Raw genomic sequence first — 20,612 nt, 5'->3', positions numbered from 1 at the left:
GCGTACTCGCGCCCAGTGGTGTTGGCATGCAGCGTCACGTCACCTCGAGCTTCTGCGCCGTGCTCGTGCGCACTCACGACTCGAAGGTGATGCGCATCAGGACGCACCACGGCGAAGATTCCGCGAGGCAGTGCGTCAGAGCTTTGATGGACATGCGGGACGAGATGATCGCCCTGAACGCCTGCCCCGCCGAAATGGAGCTGAATGATGAGCAACGAGCGCGGCACGGAGCTGCCACCCACTGCGCGTACTGCGGACGTGAGTTCTCCTCTCGCGCAAGATCTACCCCGTGTCCGGCACCACGACCATTCCAAGCGTTGTACTGCCGGCGAGACAAATTACATCGCGACGCTGTGCAACCCCTGTAACATGGCGTGCACGACGCGGGAAAACCTGCCCATCATGGTGCACAATCTGGCCTATGATTTGGCCGGGCTGTTGCGGGAATTTCACCTTCTCGAGTGGAAGCGAGCTCGCTTAATCGTGGCCAGTTCCATGAAAAAAATGCGATCGTTCGAAATTGGCACCTTCCTAATCAGAGATACCATGCAGTACCTAAATTCGTCGCAGGGAGAGCTCGTGGAAACCGTCAAATCCATGGGGGGCGCAGATGCGTTCCAATGCCTGAAGAAGGTATTTGGAGACGACTACGAAATTTTGCTTCGTAGAGGTGTATTCCCGTACAGCCACGTTAGCTCGTTCGCGGTCTACGACGAATTGGCTCTGCCGGCAAAATCCGCCATCCGAAACGATCTGACGGGGGAGGATATAAGCGACGAAGACTATCAGTACGCGCAGCACGTATTTGAACGTTTTGGATGCTCGAATCTGAGGGATTATAATGCATTGTACCTGAAAACGGATGCCCTGTTACATGCTGACGTAATGCAGCACTTCCGACGCCTCTGCTAGGACGCGCGTGGTTTGGAATTGCTTCATTGCGTTTCTCTGGCATCCTATTCGTGGCAATGCGCTCTAAATTACACGCGGGCAAAATTGGAGCTGATCATCGATGAGGACATGTACCGGACCATCGAATCGGGTGTTAGAGGTGGGCTCTGTCAGGCGAGCAGGCTTCATTTACGAGCTAACAACCCGCTGTGAAGTGGCTACGATCCCGATAAAGAGGAGGTGTACCCCCCCCATATCGTACATAGATTGCAACAATCTTTACGCCCCCCTGTCCCCCACTCCTTCCTGCTGTCCTCTCTCCATCTGTCCACGTCTGTACGCCGCTCATAGCCACAGTTGCTTCGCGGCGCTAACACGGAATTAAAAAAAAAAAACAATCTTTACGGATTCAGTATGATAAAGCGATTTCGAATGGGTCGAGGATTTTAGCTCCGTGGATTTTGTGCGTCACCCCACGGATTCGGATGTGGGGTACGTGTACGTGTGCGACTTGGAGTATCCAAAATCTATCCACGCGCTGACGCGGTACTTCCCCCTGGCTCCTGAGAAGGCGGTCGTCCCGAAGGAATGGCTCTCACCATTTCAGCGGGGGCTCCTCGAAGTGTTAATGTATCAGCCGGCGAACAGCAAAAAGCTGCTGCTCACGTGCAAGGACAAGGTCGAGTACGTCGTTCATTACGAGCTGCTCGCGCTCTATTGTAGATTGGGCATGCGGGTGACGAAAATTCACCGAATTCTAAAATTTCGTCAGGCACCATTCCTGCGTCCCTACATCGATGACAATGTTGCCAGCGTCGCCTCGAGTACGACGTTCGAGAAAAATTTCTATAAAATCTCAAATAATGCGGTCTTCGGGCGTACGCTACTAAATAAATTTAATATGCGAGACATTCGAGTAGCCTTCGATGAGGAGACGGCGAGTCGCCTCGGGAGTCAGGCGGAATGTGTACGAATGGAAATTTTGTCCCCCGATTGCGCCATGTACGAAATGCGCAAAAGAAAAGTGCGATGCGATTTCCCCCTGCAGATTGGCTTCACGATTTTAGAACTGAGTAAGTTAACCATGTACTCGTTCTACTATGAAACCCTGCTGAGTAAGCTCACTTGTCCGGTGATTACGTGCTACTTTGACACAGATTCTCTGATCCTCGGCCTATTCTGCAAGGACTACGAAGATCAGTTACGCGCGATCGCCGACGACCATTTAGACTTGTCTTCCTTCGATCGTGATCATCCACTGTACAGCGAGAGGAATCGCGGTAGGCTTGGCGCGTTCAAAAGTGAAACGGGTAGCATATATACCCATTGAGGAAGTAATATGCCTGAAAGCCAAAATGTATTCCATCAAATTAGCCGGGGGAAAACAAATTGCAAGAGCTAAAGGAGTCAAAAAGAACATTGTGCACAAACACCTCCTCCATGATACGTACCACGATACCCTATTCAAGCACGCCAGCGTATCGCACGAACAGGTGTCAATAGTGGGAAAGAAACAGTGCATGTACACCATCACAAATGTGAAAAGAAGTCTGATGGCGTACGACGACAAACGGTACCTCTATAATGACGTGGACTCCTACCCGTACGGAAGCTGCGAATATGGTAAGATCGTGTGGATGACGTAGATAGCGGGATTTCACCCGGCATTCTTTCCCCCGCCGCACAGATAATGCAGAGGATGAGTAGGAGTAGCGTCATTTGACCTGCGTCACTGGAAGGATGTGGCACCTCGTTCTCTTCTCACTCGTCTCGTGCGCACTGGCGCTGGACGCTGGCAACTGTACTGCGAGCATCAAGCTGGAGAAGGATAAGCACACGTATGCGCACAAATGCCCCGGCGACATCTTGGCCATCAGAGAGTGGCACGTGGTACCTATGCGGCCCGTCATTAACTTGAACAGGAACGCTACTGAATCGCTGCGCGCGTGCCTTCACTCGCTGGACGTGAGCGACAGCTACGAAGATATCCAGTGCACGCGGAAGTGCCAACTCACGGAGGACGAAATTTTTCTCAGCCACTGTCCTGGAGACGTCTACATGATCCGTCACTTCCGTGGAACCACGCCCAGCATCAAAGGAATCAACCTCTCCAAGACCGCCATGCTTTTCCTCAAACATGTACTCAATATACGTTGAAAGGTATTTTTCCCTGTCTGTTTGTTCTCGTAGAGCTATCCGATCTGAAGCCACCGCCGAGCGATCCGCGCACCATCTGCCGGGCGCTGGTGAAGGCTATGTTCAGTCGGCCACCCGCTAGCCATTATGGCGGGCTTAGCGCGGGCCAATAAGGTGGGGCTTAGAAGTCTGTGGAGAAGAGGAGCAATCGGGGTGAGTATGTAGCAGCCCACATCGCCATCGTTAAGCCGCGGCCTGCACGCTGCACGTTTTTCCACTTTCGTTTTTGGCGGCAACCGCCACTGGAATAAACCCTCAGTTCTTTCCCGCAAATTGTGGTGTGAACACCTCGTTTACTTCGCTCCACAAGTAGGCTTAGCGCGGACCAATCAGCGGAGCTGGCTAATTAGTATGAGGCTCAGCGTGCGCCAATCAGCGTAAAGTGGGCGGAGCCAAGTAATTAGCATAAATGGGCAGCGCTATAATGAACCAATCAAGGTGAAGGGGGAGGAGCCAAGTAATTAGCATAAAGGGGTGGAGCTACGGGAAACCAATCAACGCTCAGTAGGCTTAGCATGGGCCAATCTATACTGGAGGTATACTGGAGCTATACTGGATTCGACAAGTCGAAGAGGAAGTCGTTCACGAAACTCTCGCAGTGCTTTGTCGTGCGGATCCACTGCCCCGCTCCTCACGACTCGCGACACTGCAGCCTTTCCTGGATGGCGACCTGATCCTGCGTGTCGGTGTTCGACTAGCTGAACTCCATGGTTCAGACAGCTTGAAACATCCTATCATCTTACCAAACACGCACCTGTTCACGCATCACACCGTGACCCACACACATGGGCGCTTGTGCCATGCGGGGGTCCAGACTACGTTGCTTGACCTGCGTAGTCGTTTTTGGATCCTGAAGGGGCGTCGAGCAGTGAAGTGTGTCATCGCTAGGCGCCTCGTATGCCACCGCATGAAGCTTCGACCATTCGCTCCACTTCCACGTGACCGTATAACCGAGTCCGGCCCATTCCATGTCATCGGCGTGGATTTCTGTGGCCCCCTTCATGTCAAGCAGGGTCCGACTGCCACGAAGAGTCAAGTCACACTTTTTAAGTGCGCCGTCACACGAGCCGTCCACCTGGAACTGGTTATGGACTAGGCTACTCCCTTGTTCCTGCTCGCCTTCCGGCGCTTCATCGCCCGTGGCGGTGTTCCACTCCGTAGTCTATTTGGACAACGCCCGGACCTTCCAAGGACGCGCCGATATCCTGCCCGCCGATGATGTGCAAAACTTTGCCTCCGACCTTCGCATCATCTAGAAGTTCAATATTCGCTACGCACCTTTGTGGCGCAGGTGGTGGGAGCGGATGATTCGTACCATGAAAAGGACGCTGCACAGGCTCTGCAAGCTGCGCAGCGCTGCACAGCTGCAAGCTATCGCGATGCTTTGGCGGCGATGGAAGAGAGAATACCTCCTCCAGCTGCGCTCCGCACACGAAAGTTCCCGCGGTGACCCAACGGCTATGAAGGGGGTGATGTAGTCATCGCGGAAGATGACTCAACACCACAGCTCCTCTGGAAAACGGCAATCGTAACCGCCAGCCACACAGGTCCAGACGGCGTCGCAAGGAGCATTCACGCTAAGATTGCCGAACACAGCCCTGCGCAGCGGCTCTACCTACTCGAAGCTAGCGTGGATCCTGGCCCCGGGGAGGATGTTAAAGGAGCATGGAAGTGACCCCAAAAATATTTTTAGTTTTTCGCTGCGACTTCTTCCACAACAAGGAAAATGAGCTGCTGCGAAAGAACGATGAGCGAAGGCAACCCAGAGAGCACGCGCAAGGTTCTGTTCCGCACACATTTAAAGAACGCTCTCCACATCCGAAGAGCGCCGAAGCGAAGCCGAAGACGGCGTGATGTATCACGGGCTACGACACGTGACCAGTGACGTTCAGCGGCACAGCTGAAACATGTATAAACGGCGCGTGAGCCGAGATGAAAAAAGAAAGAAAAAAGGCACGGAGCAGTTTCGACGTCACTCGGGACTCGTATCTCTCGCCCGCGACTGCTTTCTCCGACTGTCTTTTCTGTAAATTTTATCGCGCAGTGACAATACGCCACACATCGGAAGCATTTTGCATGGTGACTCCTTGTGGACAGCTTCACAAATGAAGCAGGATTTCGAGTCATGTTAAATGTCACTCCATGCTCCTTTAAAGATTGAGAACGAAGAGGAGAATAGGGGCGCGGGGGTTGAGCTGCGGTTCAGTCGACTTCAAGAAAAGTCAGCTGCTGGTATCGGGTCTGCTCTTCTTTTCTGTATGCCAACATCACATTTATTTGATTTTGAAAACTCAATCGTCGTCGTCGTCGTCGTTGTATATCGTTAAGGAGCCGGAGAGGCGATCACTTTGATGTTGACGCTTCTGCCACACCAACAAACTTGTATAGCTGGCACAGATGATGAGTAGCAGTCGCCAGAACCCAGTCTGCGTTTGCGGCAATCGCCGAAGCAACATTCGGAGAAGGCAGGGCGTACAGGATTACAGAGCTCTTTTCACATCAGAAGACCGTGGCTTTCGGGAGCGACCTTCGCTATGACGTCATTTGTTTACAAACAGGTGGCGCTTGCGATCCCAATGAAGGCTTCTGAGGGATCTCAGGCGGTTGCTATTTTGTGGTCTATTTTTGAAGCGTGATTTGGGTAAGCTAACGCTTGTCCCATCCTACAGTTTGCGATACAAGGTACATTCTGTCACCCGAAACATTAATCGCTTTTAGGCCCATATAAACATCTGTCGGCTAGGGCGGTGCGGCGCGCTTTCTTAAGTTCCGGTTCATTTGATTGAAATACAGCGATGCATATTTCACGGCATGCGTTTTTTTTTCTGGATTTTTAAATGGCAGAATGGATATCAATGAGGATTGTCTCTCGTTCTGCTATCTCGCTTTTGCCCGAAATTTGGGCAACAAAATTGGGCCGAAATTTGGGTGTTACGTGCCCGCATGTGCCTGCAGCGGGAGTTAGGTGGCGTATGAGTTCCACATGTGAAGACCAAGTGTCTTACCCTTGGTCTTAAAGGTATTTTTGATGCGCTCATTGATATGTGCTGTGCTGTCTCCTCCATGCGACGCCTGCGTGAGTCCTACCCTGATGAACGCATTTCTACGTGGACTGTCAAGCGTCTGTACAAGTCCCTCTCGGAGCTCCTCCCCATGCCTCCGGCGGCTGTGGGCCTTGGTGCACCCCGGCAGGTTGCTTGGCGTCTTGTCACAGCGGGCTAGTTGGACGCACGTCGGGCTAGCCTGCAATGGCGCTTGGCACATGACGTTTTACCGCTTCGGGACCGTCTGCCTCGGTTCGGAGTCGCCACTCCTTTCTGTACATTCTATGCTTGTCACGAAACTGCAGAACACGCGTTTCATCAGTGCCTTGTGCAGGATACGCTGTGGCACAGAGTTGAGGTCCTGTACGGAGTGCCACGCATTCGGTGGACTCTCATTCAAACGTTCTTCCAGCCTCCCGTCCCGCATCGCGATAGGAAACAGTTCCTCCTTCTGGCAGTTGAGATTAACTATTAGGCGTCGATTTCTCGCTGCATTGCAGCACAAGGTGGCCGCGATCGCACTGTAGCAGAAGTGCTAAATCTTGTTCGAGCAGGGGTTCGTCGCGCTCTTGGTAGAGAGAGAGCTGTGCTGCGAGCTGTGCACTGTGCAAGGCGATGGCAGACATCTTCAGTCCTGTTTGAAGATGATAGAGGTACGTTTGTGCTTCACCTTTAGGTGGCCAAGTAGAGTGTGCTGTTGTCACATTCGCAACTTTCCGCGAGTCTTCGTTCGTTGCATAGATCGAGAAGTTACACGTCAAACAGAACTCGTTGCGAGTTACGTTACCGTGTGCAAAAGGTAACTAAGTTAATAACGAAGTTCTTCAGTCTGAAATGTAACTCGCAGTTACGGAGTTACTGCGAGTTACGAAAGCGCGTTAAAAAAGAACGAGTTACTTCCAAGTTACTTCGGACTCAAAATAGCACTACACAGGTGCAGTGCGTGTGACCAGTTGAGTTCTACCTTGAGTTGCCTGCGGAGTACTGCAACACGCTTAGATCGCTTCCGTTTATGTCCAACAATTCGGAAGCTTTCTCCCGTGGGCGCATAATGGTTCAGCTTCATTACAATGACAGCGGTTCTTACTTCCTGAATAGAATACCGTCATTGATTGAATAACACGTTGTATGTCATAAAATGCCATGAAAGAACCGGGAGAAAGCAAGAAAGTATGTGGACGTGAGTGAAAATCGAATTAAAAGTAATTTGGAACTTACCTTGAGTTACTTTGGCAAAGTTACCTGAAAAAGAAACGAGTTCCTCTGAAAGCTACCACGGCGCAAAAGTACCGAGTTGAGTTACAAGTTACCAAAAAAAGGAACCTAGTTTCAGTAACGAGTTACCTCGAACTCTGGTTTTGTTGCATGGTGATCCAGCACACATATTAATCTAGAGATCATATTGCTCTACAGTTGGCATCTACGTAGCCGTAGTTTAGTCCGCTGTGGAAGGAAGCGAAAATGAGCCAGTCCTTCGTATTTTAGAGAAGGGCCCCATTGATAACGCGGTCTGCCTTCGGGTTGGTTGAAGTCTTTGAATCTTTGAGGCTGATAATAAGGTCGTCGGGGCAGTATCGCTTGTCGTGCTCTTCCGGAAAGATTTTCCTTAGATCTTCGTAATGGTGGCCGCTTGTCCCACCCTACAGTTGGCAATACGGCAATACATCTACGGCAATACAAAAAAAGTAATGTAAGTATTTGTAAAGGGAATTACCTCAATAGATGGGTTCCATGCTTGATGAGAATGTGCCACCAATTTGTTCCCCGGTTGATTGGCCGTTACATTTTGGCGCAACGCGCTGCCATCGGGCGCGTCCTGCGTCGACGTTCTAAGAGGGAGGTCATAATGTTCTCAGCCGTCTTCTTATCGAATTCGAACGGAGCGACCAGAGAACGCGACTATGTAAAGGTCACGGCCCGCATAGTGCGTGTTTCTGTGAATATCGCGTTGCGTAAAGCTCTGTATGGCGCGTTGTAAATCCGCAGCGGGTTTGGAGTATGTGCTTTACGAAGTGTTGGCCCTCCTTGCTGTTCCGTCCTGAAATGATTGCTTTTGTGTGCCTTTCTTTGTAAGTGATTTGCATTTGGTAAAACGAACCCTCATGAGCGAAAATTGCTGCAGTTGGAGATGTCCTTCCGCAGCTTTTTCGTAAGAGCCACCATTGCTAAAAAGGAAGTAGGATGCTGGACCGGAACCAGAGGAGACTTGCTGCGCCGTGATTGGTTGCTGTCGGTTGCTGATTGGTTGCCGCCCGGGAGCTGCCTGCTGCGTGAAATATAGAACCTGCTTTGATGCCGTGAATCACGCCCTATACGAGCAGCTGCTACGTAGAAAATTTCGCGCGGGGCGTGAACACTCGGCTTTTACGCAAGAAAAACGCACCAATGCGGGCCGGCCGTCAGTCCCATTCGCGAGGAAGGCTGACCTTCCATACCCCATAGCAAGCAAGCAAGCAAGCAAAAGTGAAATGCACTGTGACACCTAAGTGCGCCTTTTTTTATGTCCATCGGTCCATATGTCAACGATGACAGATCAGCCGCTGTTGCTGAACATTTCACGCAGGCCAGATTTCAAGGAGAGTCGCTCCTGAGACGCGATTCCTTTCATAGAACGAGGAATCGTGGCGCGATGAGGGATCGCCTGTTTTACATCCACCAAAGTCTTATTTCACTCCCACATCTACAAGGTACTGTGCTAACGTAAGAAATCCTTCATATCACAATAAACGGTCTGGCATCTTTGGTTACAAAGCAGACAACGCGTTTCAGTACCTCGTCACTGGCTGAACCGAGAACCGTGTTTGATGTTTTCTTCGGAGTAAAGTATTTCCTCATACCGTCTTTCTAGCCACGGCACACACGTCTCAGAAAGTGCGATGTTCCAACATTACGTCCCACATATCTGTGAACATACAACAAGAACAGACAGCAGCACAATAATCGGTCACATTTGTTATGCTTGTCCCGTTCTCGTCGGCGACATGGCGAAACAGTCTCACATGGGAGATTTGAGGTTATTTTCCGGTACAAGAGTGTTGGTTCCACGTTGAAGCTCAGGTCGTATGCTATTAGGTCCACGTACGGTACACCAAGGCACGCAGAGTTAACGAAGGTTATCTTGTCGTAAAAGGAAGACGAGGCTCACCTTTGCCTCCTTGCACAAGGTAGGCAGGCGTGGTGGGAGGCCAGAGAGTATCTTGTGCATTGAGATCTAATAGATGTGCGGCGAAACGTTGTTCGGTTTCTTTCGGGTTCGGTTCCAGTTGAGCTCCGGAGTTCACGTATATCGGTGCGATTAACCCGTTCATATGCTGTAAGATCTCTTAATTACGTTTTTTTTCCTGCATTTATTTCTGCTTTTCGGCCAAGAGGAATCCATGTCATCCCATCCGCGAGCAAAGTGCCGCTAATCTAGGCGGGCAGACTGCCCGAATCTATCCCCAACCACATGCCAACCCGAACCGAACCGCTATCCCGAACCGGTAACCGAACTTTTTATATCGGTTCGGTTCCGGTTCAGCTCCAATATGGCGTCAGTAATTGCGGTTCAGTCCCGGTTGAGTTTCAGCTAAGTATTACTGTTAATTCCCGGTTTCGGTTCGGGTTTTGTTCGACGCTCTGGTTTGAAGTATGTTTGAGAGGCCACAGGAAGCCCTCCTATTTTTTGAGGCAAACGCACATGTTTTCGGGGTTTCATTCTTGGATCTTTCTTGAAACTTTCCGAAAAGATTTATTCCGAAAAATCATTTTCTTAAATATATGGTGGGTCTCGCCAGCTTTAAAACAGACACCGTGATTATACCAAATCAGAGTCGTTTGCAATTTATGTTATTGGTGTCTTATCTTCCCAAGAGTTTGATTAACATCTTTGGTGCAAAAGGAGCCTTTCTGGCTTGATACAATGTTGCAAAAATGGTGCCACCAGCACCATTTAACTCGTCGCCATCGCGTACCACTAGGGGAGCAGAAGTGACGAACATTTTTATTGCAAACGCATCCGACACACCAGCAAAGTTGGAGAACTGGCACTGATGGTATTTAGCAATCGCTAGATGAGAATTCCGCGTTTGCGGTAATCGCCGGTAACGACAATACACACTGATAGTGTTTGGATTGTTCGCTTGGTATGGTCAGTACGAAAAGCAAACTCTCCTAGAGAGTGTTGTTATCTAGCTTGTAGGACTGTAACGTAAAGTTAGTGTCTGTCCAAAGGGGACTACCTCCATAGGTAGCTCTCCTGCTTGATGACAATACACACACTGATAGGTACCTCCATAGGTAGCTCTCCTGCTTGATGACAATACACACACTGATAGCGCTGCTCTCATACTCGATGACAATACAACAAGTTCTTGATAACGTAGTCCGCCCCCCGGTGGATCGTGTTTTTGTCACGCTGCCTATCAAACGGTCGTTGGCGCAGCGTCGCTTGCGGCGCTGTTTCCGGGCAGATTTTTCACCTAAAAGCCCTTGCTACCTCTAAGGTAAAGGGGGCTACCTCCATAGGCAGCTCTCCTGCTCGATGACAATACACACTCCTTATATCCCATCCTACAGTTGGCAATACGAAGTTCTGGCTTGTAGGCTTGTAACGAGAAGTGAACTACCTTCATAGGTAGCTCTCCTGTTTGATGTCAACATACACAAGGTGTATTAATTACCGAGATAAACTTTCAAATTTGTATAAGTCGTTGCCCGCTGGCTTTCCGTGGTAAAGACTTCGGGGACGCAGCGATATTTCAGGATGTCAGAACAGGGCTTCGTAGCCATATCGTCTGTGAGGAAGCACTGTAGGGCCTTGTGGAGTGCTCTCGCCGCTGGCTGACGTCTACACGACTCTTCCGATATGTTCAGGGTGAGTGGCGAATCACGTTCTCGCCAGGTTGCTATGACTATACTGCCCTGGGCACCAAATCTCCCATGTTTGTACTGTTCGCTTGGTATCACAGGAGTGGCATCCAATGTATTGCTCCGTAGAGGAAAGCGTGCTGGGCGGACGCAGTGCATCCTGGACAGGTCCAGTCCATCAGGGGAGGCACCCAGGAAGGGAACACCTGGATTTACGCAGAGACCAACACTGTACACGCAGTTCTCAGTTTTCTCAGTGTACCTCTGTAATGCTGCTTTTTAATTTTTGCTCCCAGTAGCCATGCAAGCCGTGGGGTGTCCCCCAGAACCTGCTAGTACATCACATGCAAATTTTCCGTTACTGCAGACTTCCGCCTCACAATGTCACCAAACCTTGAGGCAGTGATTCTGCCAGGCCTTTCACTGTGCCACAGAGAGCTTCGAGACTGATTTCGTGTTTTACACTCAAGTTCTTGAGCATCTTCAAGGGTAAGAGTCCTTGAACACGTTGTTCTTGTTGCTCCGGTCCAGAGAGCAGCAACAGGTAGCCTCACTGGTGGCTCATCCGGTTCATTAGTCTCTGTATCAGGCTGTTTACGTCGTGGTACTGGTTGCATGTTAGTCTCTTCCAAAACTGCAGCAAGCATCGGAGAAAGGGAATGCTCCATAAGGTCCCTGTGGAGGGTGTGCAATGCTGCGGATGAAACAGTGGCACTTACAGATGTGTGTCTACTATAGTTCTGGTTGTTTGAAGGCTTTAGTGGCACATGCTTCACAAACACTAGTTCCTCGAAACGTTCCACTGGAGCAGACTGCGTTATGGCACGCGCGGTTGGAACCCCCCATTTTCGTGGATTTTCAGTGCAGGATGCCACATCTGGCACATACTTCAGGCCCTGCCTGATCACATCAAGTAGGAACCACAGCAGTGCACATACATGCTTACACGTACCATCTGTTCCTGCGGGGCATATGCAGTAGCCTCCTGTCACGTTTCCATCATCGCCAATTCTCGTAACTGTTCGCCTTAGTTTTCGCAGTGTAAAAGATGACTCCACTGTCGCCTTTACCAGCTCCCGTGGCATAGTGGTTAGGATGATCGCTTTCCACGCCGAGACTGGGAGGTGACACGGGTTCGAATCCTGTCACCGGATGTGCTGTCTGGGGTTTTCCCTGGGTTTTCCGAAGACTTTCCAGACGAATGTCGGCACAGTTCCCCCTGAAGTCGGCCCAGGACGCAAACTAACCTCCCTATCCCCCACTCCTTCCTGCTGTACTCTCTCCGTCTGTCCACGTCTGTACGCCGCTCATAGCCACAGTTGCTTCGCGGCGCTAACACGGAATTAAAAAAATTAAAAAAACTGTCGCCTTTACAACAACGAAGTCCTGACCATAATGAAGAAGCACATTTGTCACCTTGTCACTTTTGTACATCCTGTATCCCTCCTTGCCATGCTTGGATGCACCAGCCTGCTCTTGGTGAAACAAAATTTTCGCTTCATTGAAGGCAGCAGGGAAGTTGCCCAACTGTTTTGTCCAAGGCCCTTTTGGCACCTCAAATTGCATCGTCAACCTGGAAACATGAATGCACACAAAACCCTGCTTTATATCACATTTTCGCATTTCAATCCTGAAGAACACGAGTCCATGTAAACGTGTTTAAAACTCGCACTATACTCAGTAAGGCAGGGGATAGTAGTGTTGCGAACTTTCTTTCTTTCTTATTTTTTCTCGCTTTTCCTAGCTTCAAAGTAGTATAAAGATGGCAAAGACAACGAAGTGAAAATTGGGATGAAATGTACTTCGTCTTCTACTAAAAAGGAATGTTCCTTGGATGTGTAGACACTTTGGCAATTAAACCTTGAGTGTTTTTTTTTGTAAAGGGGTTTTCGTTTCGTTTTTTGGTTTGCCTCTTTCTCCACATCTGGTGCCGAAACCCGGGAAACCCCATCTATCTACCTTGAACGTTACCGATGACCGGGGACGGAGTTGAGGGAGACATGGATCGACTTAGGACTAAGCGAACTGTTCTCTGAGGTCGAAATACACGGGTCATCAATGAAGCGAAGGCCCTGTTGGGCGCCGAAGGTGCATCAACTCAGGAACTTACCGAGTGCCTCGAACGTCTCACGCTTTACAGCACGGAATTGAGACAGGTAAATTGCTCTTTGGAGCCACTCTTTGCTATCGAAGACCTTGAGCGAGAGCTCACCACCAGCAACGAGTACGATGAGCTGGCCCTGAAGACACTGTCCATGTTAAAGTTTCGTATTCCGCGAGGGAAAAGCTTTTGCATCGATACCACGGCTTCTAGAGAGAAAAAATAGCAACAAAACCACAAAAACACCATGCGTGGAGGCTGATGGTAAAATCCTTATATTTTTCAAGGCAAAATTACTTTTAAAAAAGTGGATTTTTAAAATTTATTCTACGAAATTAACCTTCAACGTTGCAGACCTTGCAGACCAAACAACAGTAATCCAGGCATCTATTTCTCACCCCTTCCTCACTACTTGAGCGCCACTATCGGGGAAAAAGGAAAAGTATACAAATTTTCGAGTTTATTATCTGAAAACTTCGTATTTTGGGGACGTATTTTACATCGTAACCACTAAATCAACATATATTACACAAAACAACAGCAATATTTCACAGAAAATCACACTTTTATAACATTTCTAACCACAGCGACAGTAAAGCAGACGACACATCTCGAGAAGCTCCGCAAATGTCCGCCATGAACCTCTTCACTCTCGGACGAATACTTACGGGCACTGAAAAAACAGTGACATGGATTCACGACGAAGGATTGGTCCCTACCACCATGATGTGCCCCCGTTGTGGCCACCAACGAGTGTCAAAGCCGTGCCAGCGCAGTTTCGGTCGCTTGCGGTGCCGCCGCACCCACCCTGAATTTTGCCAGTCCACCACTATCGGGACCTGGTTTGAGAACATTCGATTGGCGCTCTCGACACATGGAATACGTGTTCACCAGACCTAACCTAACCTCAGTCACGCTGGATCGCAGTCTACATGGGCCCTCTCGACACATGGAATACGTGTTCACCAGACCTAACCTAACCTCAGTCACGCCGGATCACAGTCTACATGGGCCCTCTCGACACATGGAATACGTGTTCACCAGACCTAACCTAACCTCAGTCACGCCGGATCACAGTCTACATGGGCCCTCTCGACACATGGAATACGTGTTCACCAGACCTAACCTAACCTCAGTCACGCCGGATCGCAGTCTACATGGGCCCTCTCGACACATGGAATACGTGTTCACCAGACCTAACCTAACCTCAGTCACGCCGGATCGCAGTCTACATGGGCCCTCTCGACACATGGAATACGTGTTCACCAGACCTAACCTAACCTCAGTCACGCCGGATCGCAGTCTACATGGGCCCTCTCGACACATGGAATACGTGTTCACCAGACCTAACCTAACCTCAGTCACGCCGGATCGCAGTCTACATGGGCCCTCTCGACACATGGAATACGTGTTCACCAGACCTAACCTAACCTCAGTCACGCCGGATCGCAGTCTACATGGGCCCTCTCGACACATGGAATACGTGTTCACCAGACCTAACCTAACCTCAGTCACGCCGGATCACGGTCTACATGGGCCCTCTCGACACATGGAATACGTGTTCACCAGACCTAACCTAACCTCAGTCACGCCGGATCACAGTCTACATGGGCCCTCTCGACACATGGAATACGTGTTCACCAGACCTAACCTAACCTCAGTCACGCCGGATCGCAGTCTACATGGGCCCTCTCGACACATGGAATACGTGTTCACCAGACCTAACCTAACCTCAGTCACGCCGGATCGCAGTCTACATGGGCCCTCTCGACACATGGAATACGTGTTCACCAGACCTAACCTAACCTCAGTCACGCCGGATCGCAGTCTACATGGGCCCTCTCGACACATGGAATACGTGTTCACCAGACCTAACCTAACCTCAGTCACGCCGGATCGCAGTCTACATGGGCCCTCTCGACACATGGAATACGTGTTCACCAGACCTAACCTAACCTCAGTCACGCCGGATCACAGTCTACATGGGCCCTCTCGACACATGGAATACGTGTTCACCAGACGTAACCTAACCTCAGTCACGCCGGATCACAGTCTACATGGGCCCTCTCGACACATGGAATACGTGTTCACCAGACCTAACCTAACCTCAGTCACGCCGGATCGCAGTCTACATGGGCCCTCTCGACACATGGAATACGTGTTCACCAGACCTAACCTAACCTCAGTCACGCCGGATCGCAGTCTACATGGGCCCTCTCGACACATGGAATACGTGTTCACCAGACCTAACCTAACCTCAGTCACGCCGGATCACAGTCTACATGGACCCTCTCGACACATGGAATACGTGTTCACCAGACCTAACCTAACCTCAGTCACGCCGGATCGCAGTCTACATGGGCCCTCTCGACACATGGAACACGTGTTCACCAGACCTAACCTAACCTCAGTCACGCCGGATCGCAGTCTACATGGGCCCTCTCGACACATGGAACACGTGTTCACCAGACCTAACCTAACCTCAGTCACGCCGGATCACAGTCTACATGGGCCCTCTCGACACATGGAACACGTGTTCACCAGACCTAACCTAACCTCAGTCACGCCGGATCACAGTCTACATAGGCCCTCTCGACACATGGAATACGTGTTCACCAGACCGGAGATTTTCGTGGCACCTATGCCAGAAGAACATTTGACACATCTCGAAGTCGACGACATAGACGTAGCAATGCCGTTATTTATCCAGGAGTTCCGGAGGTGTCGGGTATCAGCGTTTTAGTGGGTGCGGACCAAATATGGCAACTTCTTACCGGAGAAATCAAGAGGTCCAGAGCCAATTGTAACCTCGTCGCAATGAACTCGAAGCTCGGGTGGACGTTTTTGGGGCCCAGCGGTTTACGTGGTTTGGTCGCGAGACAATCAAAAGGTATGGTCTGCGTGCTCCATTCCAACGTCGGGCAAGAATGCTTTCCCTCATCTGCCGACTGGAAAAAGTTTTGGGAGCTTGAAAACATTGGTATTGTGGACGACCTCGAGCATCCGCACAATAACTCTGTCTTGAATGTTTTCAAGGGATCTATCGCAAGGAACGAGGAACGCTATGAAGTGCGACTTCCCTGGAAGGCAACTAAAACTCCTTTGGACACGAATTTCGAAGTAGCGAAGACTCGTTTGAAAAGGCTGCTCCGTCGACTAAGTGAAAACGAAGAGCTACTTCATAAGTACGACAAAGCTATACGTAGATATATACAAGATGGACACGCTGAACAAGTCCCCATGAAGAGTGCAGAGTGCCCAGCGATGACGTCTGAACGCATTTATTACATGCCGCATCGCGAAGTTATCAAGGAGCAGTCGTCGTCGACCAAAATTCGGATCGTTTTCGACGCGTCGTCTCACGCCCGCGCTTGCACTTCACTGAACGACCACTTAGAAAAGGGTCCTAAGCTGCACCCAGATCTTCTAGACGTTCTCGTACGCTTCCGGATGAAATCCATAGGAATTACCGGAGATATCCAGAAAGCTTATCTACAGATAGGAGTTAAAGAAGAGGATAGAGACTCACTCCGTTTCCTATGGTTCGACGAAATTTCACCGCACTCAGCTACCACAGGAAATATTGTAGAGTGGCGCATGACCAGAGTGCCGTTTGGTACCACCGCGAGTGCGTTCCTGCTTTCTGCCACTCTCAATCATCATTTTGCCAATACGGGGCAGCGTTTCAAACGGACTGCAGAAATGATGATGAAGTCCTTTTACATGGATGATCTTGTTTTCGGAGCCGATTCTGCTGTGGACGCTTTACAGCTATACAATGAAGCAAGAATTATCTTGAGCAGTGCGAAAATGGAGTTGAGGAAATGGTCGTCAAATTCTCCAGAGCTACGAGAAAAGTTCCAACAAGACGGGGTAAGCGCCCCTACCCAGCCATTCAATTCCAAAATAAAGGTCCTCGGAATAGTGTGGAACACACAGGACGATTGTCTAGCAGTCGACATCGAGGGCATCCTAAGTTCTGTTTCAAAAAACGGCCAAACAAAGAGAGCGGTGCTACAAACTCTTGCAAGGATTTTTGACCCTCTGGGACTGCTGAATCTATTCACCATAGGAGCGAAGACACTATTTCAAGATCTGTGGAAACATGAAGTGGATTGGGACGAGAAGATACCAGAGGCCTTCATCGACGTCTGCGAGAGCTGGTGTCAACAGATTTCGAGTATATCGGATGTGGAGGTACCTCGTTGCATTTCCACCCCAGGAGGAAGTTACTGTCAAGTTCGCGTGTTCTGCGACGCGAGCAAACGTGCTTACGGTTGTGCAGCCTACTTACGCTGGGTGAATGACAAAGGAGATTCTACAGCTAGAATCATTTGCTCTAAGGCACGGGTCTCACCCTTGAAGGAGTTAACATTACCCCGGCTGGAACTCATGGCTGCTGTGATTGGAATCAGAATGCTGACCTACCTCCAGAGGGTATTCGCTTTCCACCTTGAGTATCGCATGTGGAGTGATTCATCGATAGTTCTAACCTGGATTAAGCGTTCCAGTAGGGACTGGAAGACTTTTGTTGCAAATCGGGTGCAAGAAATTCAGTTCAGCAGCGACACCCGTTTGTGGAGGCATTGTCCCAGTGCTGACAATCCCGCAGACTTATTAACACGCGGGATATCCGTAAAGAAGCTGGCGTCATCCGATCTATGGTGGAGAGGCCCGTCATGGCTCTCTGAGGATACGACATGCTGGCCTGACTTACTTGGAGAACCAGAGGACGAAGCCGCTCTCAACGAAAGAATGCCATGCACTGCTAACGTATTCCTTGTCAGCTCGGTGTCGCCTATCCTTGACCTTGAACGTTTCAGTAAGTTATCTAAAGTACTTCGGATCACTGCATGGCTCCAGCGGTTCATAAATAATTCTCGCGGACGTAACAGGGTACAACGACTGCACTTACGGCGGAGGAGATACGCCATGCAGAGTTGTTCTGGGTCAAAGTAATACAAAATTCTGCGTTCGAGGAAGAAATCTCAATTCTTCAACGTAAAGAAGACATTCCACCTTCCTCTCGAATACAGCAGTTGCATCCATACCTCGATGACGAGTCTGTGCTACGCCTTCAAGGACGCCTGCAAGAATCCGATCTAGAAGAAGATCGGAAACACCCGATCCTTTTGCCACATAACCATCGCTTCGTAGATTTACTAGCAATGGAAACCCACCTTCGTCTCCTACACAGCGGAGTAAACGCCATGCTTGTGGAACTGCGAGAGCATAACTGGATACTACGAGCACGATCGTTGATCAAGAGGATCGTTCATCGATGTGGACGTTGTCAAAGACTTCGTTTAAAGCCGTTGTCCGCGCCGGTTGCTCCACTTCCTAAAGATCGTGTCTGTAAAACAAGTCCATTTGGCATCGTCGGTGTTGATTTTGCCGGGCCACTGTACGCAAAAGAAAAGGCTCAAAATGTGAAGGTGTATATAGCACTTTTCACGTGCGCGATAACTAGGGCAGTGCACCTGGAACTGGTTCAAAATATCTCCACTTCGTCCTTTTTACTTGCATTGCGCCGTTTCATCGCCCACAGGGGGATTCCCGAAGTGATATATTCGGACAATGCTGCGAGCTTCAAGCGAGCATCCAAAGAACTGCAAGGTTTCTCGGAAGTGGCCGCTCAACCACAAGTACAAGACCACGCAGCCTCCCACCGCATTCGCTGGAAATTCATTATCGAGCGAGCAGCTTGGTGGAGAGGCTGGTGGGAACGAATGATAGGAGGAGTCAAAGCAGTATTGCGCAGAACTTTAGGGCGAGCCTCACTTACCTCGGAAGAGCTAGCTACACTTTTGACAGAAGCTGAAGCAGTGATTAATTCGCGGCCAATTATCTATGCGGATGCGGACGACAATGACAACGTGCTAACCCCTGCCCATTTTTTGATTGGAAAGCGGCTGACCTGTTTGCCTTACTCTTCAGCACCGACGGCCTCTGTTGCTACCTACAGTGGGTCCGACTACCGACGCAGAAGAAAGTATCACCAGCATCTGAACAACATTTTTTGGAAGAAGTGGACCGATGCTTATCTTTCTGACTTACGTGCTGCATACAAGTTCCCACAGAAAAAGGGGAATACAGTAAAGGAGGGGGACGTAGTGGTGGTGCACGACGAGCGACGCCCCAAGTACTTTTGGAAGTTGGGAACCGTTAAGGCAATTTTCCCTGGTCGTGATGGGAACACTCGTGCTTGTACTGTTAAATTGGCCGATGGGTCAGAGTTGCGACGACCCGTGCAGCTTTTATACCCCTTGGAAATGAGCTAAGCTCATCGGGGGAGTGTGTTGCGAACTTTCTTTCTTTCTTATTTTTTCTCGCTTTTCCTAGCTTTAAAGTAGTATAAAGACGGCAAAGACAACGAAGTGAAAATTGGGATGAAATGTACTTCGTCTTCTACTAAAAAGGAATGTTCCTTGGATGTGTAGACACTTTGGCAATTAAACCTTGAGCGTTTTTTTGTAAAGGGGTTTTCGTTTCGTTTTTTGGTTTGCCTCTTTCTCCACAGGTAGCATAAACGAATCAGACCCGCTCCATCTTTCTCTCGGCTCCTGCATATCGTGGCATTTGCTTGTATTACATTTGTACACCTTTGTGCTATCAGGCCATACAAAGAAACAGATTCGTCAAACCAACCACTGTTTGTGATTCAGTCATCGAGACTCTGTCGACAACAAAACCGACTGTCGGTTGTTTCCGTGACCGAACGCAGCGAGAGTGAAAATTTGATGTAAGAAAATTGACGGGACGGCCAGTTTCGGTTTCTACAATATCATTGTTATTCTGCACCTTTTGTGATATCGTGCACAGTGACAACGCTTAATATCATCTGCCAGTATTACTACGAAATGCTGTCAGGCGTTTCAGCACACGTGGACTTCTCCACGAAGTTAATCACACGTAAAAAGCCCATGTCACGATCCATCACGTCAAGGGGTATGTCACCAAATAACGCTGGCGTGCAATGCATTTCACTTTTCAGTAGATTCGATACATGGCCTTGAAGGCTCCTATAGCAAGGACAGACAGCATCTGCGAAGTAATATAAGAAAACATTTACAGAAAGAGCCTTACCTGCATGCATTGATCACGTTTATCAACGCCTGATGTCTTGAGCAGTGACGCACGTAAACAACACCTATGTAGTGTAGGAGAGTAAGCGTTAATGATAGTAAATGAACTATATGGTGCTGCTAACTGTGCAAGAGGATTTATGACAAGGAATTGGCAGACGTACCCGCCTCGTCAGTGTGTCGGTGTCAGCCGTGTCAGGTATCAGCGCCCGGCATAGCAGACATCACCCTCGCGAGCGAAAAAACGTATGTCCCATGATTCCCGGAGCCGCAGCGACGTTCCCCTCTGGCGGCGCTCCAAGTTATTCAGCTTGTGTATAGCATTCCAATCGTCAACACATCTAGGAAAAAAAGCTAAACTTAAAGCAATTAACTCTATAGCGAAATGGAACGATATTTAACACATGCGCACTTCTTAGAGAGGAAGGACCAGCAAAAGTGAGATAA

The 20,612-nt window shown here is 49.6% G+C and overlaps 1 protein-coding gene across 1 annotated transcript; it reads left to right on the top strand.

Moving 5' to 3' along the window:
• The first annotated feature begins 15,972 nt into the window (after positions 1-15,972).
• LOC135393963 (uncharacterized) lies at positions 15,973-19,361 on the top strand. The gene is made up of 2 exons (XM_064624351.1): positions 15,973-17,916; positions 17,976-19,361. The coding sequence occupies exons 1-2, from the start codon at positions 15,973-15,975 to the stop codon at positions 19,359-19,361; spliced, it is 3,330 nt and encodes a 1,109-aa protein (XP_064480421.1).
• The last annotated feature ends 1,251 nt before the right edge of the window (positions 19,362-20,612 follow it).

This window comes from Ornithodoros turicata, chromosome 1, assembly GCF_037126465.1.
Source record: "Ornithodoros turicata isolate Travis chromosome 1, ASM3712646v1, whole genome shotgun sequence".
Taxonomy (NCBI): domain Eukaryota; kingdom Metazoa; phylum Arthropoda; class Arachnida; order Ixodida; family Argasidae; genus Ornithodoros; species Ornithodoros turicata.
The sequence above is the reverse complement of the archived record's forward strand: the minus strand, read 5'-3'. Positions and strand labels throughout refer to the sequence as shown.